The 8,772-nt window shown below is 33.5% G+C and overlaps 1 protein-coding gene across 1 annotated transcript; it reads left to right on the top strand.

Annotated features, from left to right (window-relative positions):
- The first annotated feature begins 1,050 nt into the window (after window positions 1-1,050).
- LOC114406508 lies at window positions 1,051-8,772 on the top strand. Its single transcript, XM_028369223.1, has 7 exons — window positions 1,051-1,309; window positions 2,336-2,374; window positions 2,734-2,871; window positions 5,203-5,342; window positions 5,491-5,582; window positions 6,346-6,461; window positions 7,711-8,772. The coding sequence occupies exons 1-7, from the start codon at window positions 1,160-1,162 to the stop codon at window positions 8,134-8,136; spliced, it is 1,101 nt and encodes a 366-aa protein (XP_028225024.1). The 5' UTR covers window positions 1,051-1,159; the 3' UTR covers window positions 8,137-8,772.

Raw genomic sequence — 8,772 nt, 5'->3', positions numbered from 1 at the left:
ATTGGGAACAATCAAAACCAACAAAATAATGAAGAAGAGAACATTGAATAGGAAAAGAGTATCGTATTAGGCACGCAAGGTCAGCTCTCTGATGTTTATGGTGTAGACAAAGATAAGTGAATGTCGGTGGAGAAGTTTGAGTACGGGAAACAAAGAAAGCGAAGACAATTAGTAAGGAAGGAAACATGCATAACAGCAAACCAAAAAAAGCCTTACCAACTGGATGCTTCTTCGTGGGTGACCTTGCAAAACCATGAAGTAGCGAAAACTGAAGAAGCAAGAGGTAAACGATAAACCCCTAACACAAAAAAGAATCGGGCTTTCTACTTACCTTAGAGAAATAGAGGCAGCCTTTTTTTTTGGTCCTGGTCTACATCTTCGAAATGACAACTCCGTGGAGAGCACAAGAAGCAAGCAGGAATAGACATGTTGCACAGTGCAAGTGCCACCATGCCACTCGCTCTCTCTCTCTCTCTCCCATCGCCACTGTTTGCGATTGCAATGTGAACGCTGAAATGACACGACGGGATTGCAAGGAACGACATGTGGCTTCGTCCAACAATAGAGGGAAAATGGAGGAGCGAAAAGACCATAAAACCAAAAAATTAGCCACATGTCAACAAATTAAGCAGGGTCAAAATAGGATTTTCCATGGACTACTCTTTTATTATAGTTATATTAGATTAATTATATTAATTACTATATCATAAAAAATTATATAATATATAAATTTTACTATCCTATAATTATATATTATTTTAATTGTTTATGTCAAATTTGATTAAAATTAAATAATTGCAAACATATAATAAATGAGTTTTTATTTTATATATTTAAAAAACCCAAGTTACATCAATCCATTTCAATATATATTAAAAAAATATTAAATAATTTTAAATTATATTAATCTTACATTGATATAATTTTTAATTACACAAAAATGTTTTGATTCATATAAATATAAATTTGTCTAAATAGAATAGTATACCAAAAAAAAAAAACCACAAAAAAACCCTCCAATAAAATATAAGGTGATCAAATCAAACTTTTCAATTTTCATCTGTCAGCAAAAAAGAAAATTCAAACTTTTGGTTCGTAAAAATCCCAAATTCGAACCTTCTCTCATAATCTACACCCAAAAAGGGAAAAAAAAGAGAGAATGGGGAACGAGGAAGAAGAAGAAGAAGTGGTGGCTGAAGTTGAAGCAGTGGAAGCCGTGTATGGAACCGATTGCGTCCTTCTCCGTTCATTCCCTCCCCATTTCCACATCTCTCTCAAACCCAGAACCGCTGATGTTTCATCCCAACAGGTTTCATTCTTTTCCCTTCAATTTTACTATCACCCATTTTTTCCCTTTATTTCACATTTTCACCAACCCTTCAAAAATTACTCCAAGATGCAGTGTTATTATATGGAGCTGTATGAATTTAATAAGCTGGAAGGTTTAGCAGTGGTGCACAATGGGGCCAATCTCCATGTAACACATAATTGAGTTCTTTTAATCCTAAATTGAAAAATTCGACTACATGTTACATGAAATTTGGAGATATAAGATGAGTTGGATGGTTAAGAAAGAAGGAAAGAGAGGAAAGGTTGCGGCTTTGATTCTCTCTATTAACAAAAACTAAAATTTTAACAAACTAACATTTGTGGATAAAAAAAATGTTACATGAAATTTGGTCAGGATCAAGGACACCTGTCCCAGACCATGAAATAATTTCTCGTGCACAAAGGGTGTGAATATTTGTTATTAATAGATTTGAGTATACCTCCATCCTAATCTCTGAAATTATAAGTGCTGAAGCTTTATAGAATTCTCTCTTTAGTTTTTTTATGTGTGGGGGTGGGGGGAAAGGCAGTAGAATGAAAATGACAAAAATGAATAACTTAATTGTAAATTAAGGACTAAAATGACTGGAACTTATGATCTCAGTGATTGAAATGGGGGGTTTGCTCTATTGTATTTACTATTTTTTTTTTTAAAAAAAACCGTTTAGGATTACTTTTTATGCCCTTTCAGTTAAAGATTTTACGCTGTTAACTAGTTAGAAATCACTGACTTTTAGAGTAGTTATTGCAACAATCAATAATCTTATTGTACGTGATAGTCTATGATTGGATGACGGTGTAAAAATCATTTACACTGTAAGTGTATTTAAATTAAATCCAAGTGTGTGATTGTTGGTGTTGAGTTAAAGTTACTTTACTGCTTGATCTGTTGTTGATTTCAGACGTGTGATTCTGCCACTGGAACAAGTGTTTGATTGCTAGCAGTTTATGTTAATTTTGTTTGCTGTTTTTGATTGTTAGTTGTTTATGTTAATTTTGTTTTCAGTTTGTGGAAGCTGTTCTGGAGATACAAGCAAGCTCACAGGTACATTTTTCTGTATATGTTATATAAGTTAGCAGGTGCTTTCAAATACAGTTAATTGGGGTATTATATGCACTTTATCTATATGTACAGAGTTTGAATTTGAGCTTTGGTTTTCTTAAAGCACTTGCACCTGGTCTTTTAAAAGGGGTTTCCCTTATAGGTATCTGTTGAGGGATTGGGAAGATTTACTTTGTTGATGTTTTTCTTTATTCTACTATTTGTTGTTTGATCTCTTATCCTCTTAACTCTAATTGTTTCAATGAACTTTTTTTTTTTCTTTTTTAAAAAGGAAAAGGCTAGTTGTCTGCCTTAAAATAAAGTAACATAGGAAACTGACTTTTGTCTCTTTCTTGTTATAGTATCCAAAAGAACCACCTTCTGTTGATCTTGTGGATTGCAAGGGTCTGGATGAACAAAGAAAGAAGTATCTATTAAATTGCATACAGAGTAAAGCCTATGAGCTCTCCCCTTGTTTAATGCTTGTAGCTCTATGTGAGGTAACAATTGCATCATTGATCTAGCTGCACATTTTGAAACAGTAATGTTGATGGTTTTACTTCATACATGTATGCCCCTTGTTTGTGGATAATCTTGTAATCATTTAGTTAGTAAAATCTATAGCATCTACTTTGATTACATTTTCACTTTGGTCCTAGTTGAGCTGAAAAGATCTATTTAAAATAAGGTCTATTTCCCCAAACTATTTTAGTCATGTGATATTTATCCCAGTAAATGAATTCATATGCACTCAAGCCAGTGATATTGAGGAAGACTCTTGAATCTAAGTGCTTTAAATTAATCAGACTAAGAACAAATGCAGAAAGTTTAGAAAAGCAGGGTGAAAATCTGCATAGTTTAACATAAAGTGATAGGACTCAGAGTCAGTGTTTTTGGTTTCTTGGGCCAATAGTTCAGATTTATAGGAAGATTAAGATTTGATGACAAGGCCAAATCTGTGGTACAGAAGAACTAGGCCCAGGAATGAGGTAGTTAGGCTGGTGCTTAAGAAGCTTCAGGAAGCAAACCTAGCTGTACTGCTACTGTGCTACTGTAGAAATTGGGCCCAAGCCTGCCTTGAATTATGCATGCTACTGGCCAGCAAGGGTCTCCATAATCCCCAACTGCTTTGAGGGACATGCTTCCTTCTGCTCAAGTGACCCACTTAGTTCCAGTTCGAGCTTACCCTCCCTCTTGCCTCTACTCCACCTGAAACCACCTGAGGCCCATTCTGTCACAAACATTCTGTTATGCTTCAGAGTTCAGATTCCCATAGTGAATATCTCCCTTGATTTCCTCATCATGCCTTAGAAAGCATCAGCTGCTTCAGACCTTGCTTCCTCGGAGTATACTTTAGTTGTATGAGGTCTATCCGCCTATAATTACATGTGAATAATATTGTAAATGAATAGAGTCCCGTCGAGTTCCTTGGTAGATCACTAATTAAATAAAATATATGTTTAGATTACAGCATTCATCTATTTCTTCATCCTGTAGTATTTGGTTACCTAAGGACTTTAGAAGACAAAAGTTGCGTTTGGAAAAACTAGTGGATAAGCTAGCTAAAAGCTGTAAAGTAAGCTGAAGGTTGAAAAGTTAACAAGTTTGGAAGCTTAAAGCTAAAAAGCAAGCTGATTGAAATAAAAAATGTTTGGTAAAAATTAGCTGTTGAATTATTTGATAAATGTGACATGAAATAAAAGAACATATTTTATTATTTGGTCATAACACTAAATTTGGTAACTATATAAATTTTCAAATAATTATCACTTTTCATATTTTATTTATTTTCATATATATATATGTGTGTGTGTGTGTGTGTGTGTTAATTTTATTCTCATTATAAAATATTTTTATTAAATGAAATGAGATAATATAAATGGACATCTCATTATAGTTTTGATAATTCTATATTATGAAAAAAATGATATTTGATGTGAGTGAGAGAGAAAGAATGTTAAAGGGCTTTTGAAGATAATAAGGGTAAATGAGGAAATCTCATAAAACAGTAAGGATAAAAATTGGTAAAAAAAATCAAGCTAGGAGCTTATAAGCTCAAATTCTATTCAAAGTGGTGAAAAAGTGTTATAAGCTAGTGAAGTAAGCTCTTTATCAAACAACTCTATTTCGATCAAAAAAGCTTTTAAGCTAGTCAAGTAAGCTAGAAGCTACTTTATTTGTCTTAATTGTGTGGGACTGCCAAGGTTTTTAAAACCGCACAAGTGAAGACACTAGTACAAGGTTCAATGGTTTAATCGTTGTTGAATTGGTTTTATATTTTTTAATATTATATAATATTTTAAGTGATAAACTAATATAGAATTATTATAAATTAGGATCTAAAAAATTATAAATTAATATAAATGACTAAATTATATGTTTCATTAGATAAAACTAATAATAGTTGACAAAATAATTGATACTCATGTGAAATATTTAAGTATGTATTTTTATTTATGTTAAAAATATTTTAAATTAAATAAAAAACATTTTCTTTAATTTTTTTTAAAAATAACCGGTTCAACATCGATTTTGACCGGTTCTGGAATGCCCCGGTTTTTTGGAGTGTCCAGACCGGTTCCTAGTTGAACCAGCTGGTCCGGTTTTCAAAACATTGGGGACTGCAGACTCATTCATTAAAAGTCACTTCATGTAATCTTTCACTCTTGTGTTTTGTTGATAACACTTTAATTTGTTGCTTTATAGTTTCTAACCTAGCTTTGGATAATATGAAAATTTTGGAGCATGCAAATAAATGTATCACATCACATATAGATTTTCATTCAACAATGATTGATAATTGATTATTGAATATTGAAATGTATTTGAAGGAAGCTGCAGAGAAACTTTCATCTATGAATCATCCTGATGGTGATTGTCCGTTGTGTTTATTCCCATTGGTCCCAGAAGATCAGGAAAGTGGAACCTTGCCTTTTATGAAGTTAATGTCTTGCTTTCATTGCTTTCACAGGTGGGCTTCTATTAAGTTGATATTTCTGAATTTTTATCCTTCAGTTCTTACAAATTAATTGGATTTTTTACAAGTTCTATGAGTATAATTTTTTCATGGTTTAGCATTAGATCTTCAGATCTAATTGTAAATTGTCTATAACTGGCAGTGAATGTATCATTAGATGGTGGAAATGGCTTCAAAATTCTAACAAAGTAGACTCTTCTAATACAGATAGTGCAGCTGCACATCGTAACCAAGGTATGGATAATTGGAAAGGTATTTTTGACAATTTTAAACATAGTTTTCTATATGACGTTCTTTTGTATGATCGAAGCATAGAAGTTTGGAGAGCTAAGGCTGCTAAAGTAGATTAATAATTTTCAGATTCATATTGGGTTTGATGAACATTATTTCAATTAGAGTAAATACCGGTTTAAATTTTGTCATTCAGGATCTTGGTAAATGGATAGGAACCCATAAGAATTACTTGATATTGTTTCTCAATAATCATTTGCAACTATCTCTTCAGAAGAGAAGTCTCACTGACAGGCTGAAAATTTAACATTAGTTTCCTCGTAGATTTCAATGTGAAATTATTCTTTTGTACAAAGAAAGCATAGAAAGTCTCTGGCATAAATTTGGCTTTGGGTTACCTATCCTACTTTAATGGGCAAGTTTTTTTTTAGTTTTTTTTTTATAAATATTTTTTTAAAACATTCCGTTTTGATTCAAATGACTCAGCTTCTTTACTCATGGCTTTAAGGTTGTATTTGTTAGATTTTATCTTAAAACCAATTGACACTAAGTTAAGTTGCCCAACAAATATATAAGTTGGATCCCGAGAACTGAGACAGGTGATGTGAGATTTCGTGACAGTATTTAGCTAGCATGGTAGCATCTATTCTATTTTCCTTTTGTGGAATACTTACCTTTTTTGTCCTGCTTTAATGCATTCCTAATAAATACCGTGAAAATTCATAGTATAGTATATGCGTAAGGAATTTATGTTTTTTATTGTTAGATAATCCTAAGAAAACGGAAGAGAGTGTTGGAAACTGCCCAGTCTGTCGCAAGCCTTTTCTTGCCAAGGATTTGGACCATGTGCTTGCTCTAGTTGGTTCATATTCTTCCCAATTGGTAAGTTATTTGCTTCACTTTTACAGCATGGGCTGCATGTGGGAATTTCATTATTGGTTTGTATTTGTTTGTCTACAATGATCTGGAGTCGGATGATTGGCCTAGTTGAAACTTGAATGAATTGCCTTTGGGATAATACTTGCAATCTGATAATGTTGTCCTTGCTGCTTGCAGTAAATAATATTTTCCTTTATTGTAGAGAACCTGATGACAATTTAATGGTTAAGAAATATGATTTGGAAGTTTATATTAACATATGATGGGCTCAACTTAATTCTATTCATACTCACAATTGTAATTTCTCAGAGTAGGGAGATATGTGAAAAGAAAATGTGGATTATATTTTAAGCTTCTGACATTTCATTGACAACCTCAATTCCATTTGTAGCATTAAATGCAATGTTCAAAAGAAATGTACTTGAACCAGTGAGAACCTATTTACTTTTTCAAAGATGGAAGTCTCCTGCATAAGCTATTTCAACCTGCTTTATAGGCACCCATCATACTAGTTAGTGTTTATGTCAACTCTCTCCACATTCAGTTGGTTCACATTCCACACTAGTTTCCATTGGAAATTTCCTATGTGCTTGCTGGCTGCTGTTTCCCTAGCAGCATGAGGCACACAAGCAGCCAATCTTACCAGTCAGCAAACATGTTTCTCATAGTTGTGAAATGCTCATTTTCATTGAGATTTTCACTACCATCCTATTCTCAATCATAGATAGTTTTCAGTAATCGATATTATATATGCATTTCAAGAATGTATTTGTGGTAGACTGTTAGATGTGTTGAATCTGATATTTAGGCTGTGGAATAGAATAATTTAAAAATTAAGAAATATATATTCCAAATGAATCACTGTTTGTGGTAGACTCTGTTAGATGTGTTGAATCTGATATTTAGGCTGTGGAATAGAATAATTTAAAAATTAAGAAATACATATTCCAACTGAGTCACTGTTTGTGGTAGACTGTTAGATGCATGTGAATAAGGTCCCTAGTAAATTTTACTCTTGTAAAGTAGCAGTAAAGTTTTGTCCACCATTTATAAGTTATAGATAAAGAGGTCGTAAAACCATGAGTCAATTTCATTTGTGGCCTTATAGAGTCAACATTTTGATGGATTGTGTCAACACTTCAAACTTGATATTACTTCCAAAAAATTGGTTGAATGATGATAATCATGTTTTGAACATTAGTTCCTTTTATGTTGATCTTGATATTTGTCCTTGTTTTCCATTGGATTTCAGAGTTCAGATAATGAAGAACTCAACGAAGAGGAAAAGCTCCTTCAATCAGAGGATGAGATCAATAGGAGACAGAAATATGAAGCCATCTTAAATTTACAGAAGGAGAACAGTGGTTTGATTGAACCCAAAAAAGAGATGGTAATATTGCCCGGTATGTATCTTCCACAACCAGTAGCAATGCCCAGCTCCACACCAACCAAGGAATCTGATGAGCCGCAACAAAAAGATCCACCTGCAGTTGTGCCAGAAAAACATGCAGGTGGGACATCCAACAGCAGCATACCTAGTTCTAGCAGGCAGAGGAATTTTGGAGCAAGGAGACAGAAAGCAAGAAGTGATAACCACTCTAGTTCAACCGCAAGAAATCCAAGAAAACCAGCCCAACAGCAGTGGGTAAGAAGAGATAATCCTAGCAATAAGCCATAGAAGTGATGTCTTTCACTGCTATAGGTCTTATTATCACATCAATGTTTAAAAGTTGCGAAGTAAAGTATAGATAGTAGAAAAAGACAGAAATAGGTGCCTCTCGTGTGCCCCATTTCTGTTAAAGGGGTGTTGGAGAAGCAGAAGAAGCGAAGACAAGCACATGGTGCTTCCTTGCGCAATTTGCTGTGTTTTTTGTTTTTCCTTTTTTGATTCCGTGAGCAAGTTTTGACTTGACATACTGCCTTTTTTCGTGATAGTGTTTTCTTAATCACGAAATTTTCAATATGAAGTTATGAATGCTACTTTTAAGTAGTTATGCAATCTGCATGCTACACAAATGCAAGCCTTCAGAGTGTAAAGTATATTCAATTCGTGGAATGAGCATTGAGCATAGTTGATTTTAAGCCTCATGTTTCAGTTCTTGCAGAATGAATCTGCATGCAACTGCAGTCTGAAGCACTATGCTCTCTCCCTTGTTCAAGTTGTGGGTGTTTTGTCTTTCAATCTTGTATCTCATGGTTTTCTAGTGACAGTCCTTTTGAGCCAATAATTGATGAAAGTATCTTTAGTAGATTATTGGGGATGGAATTATATTCAGTGACATCATTCGACCAATGAAATGCTCCTTAAATGTAA

This window comes from Glycine soja, chromosome 3, assembly GCF_004193775.1.
Source record: "Glycine soja cultivar W05 chromosome 3, ASM419377v2, whole genome shotgun sequence".
In the NCBI taxonomy this organism is placed as follows: Eukaryota; Viridiplantae; Streptophyta; class Magnoliopsida; order Fabales; family Fabaceae; genus Glycine; species Glycine soja.
This window is presented reverse-complemented; position numbering and strand designations above follow the sequence as displayed.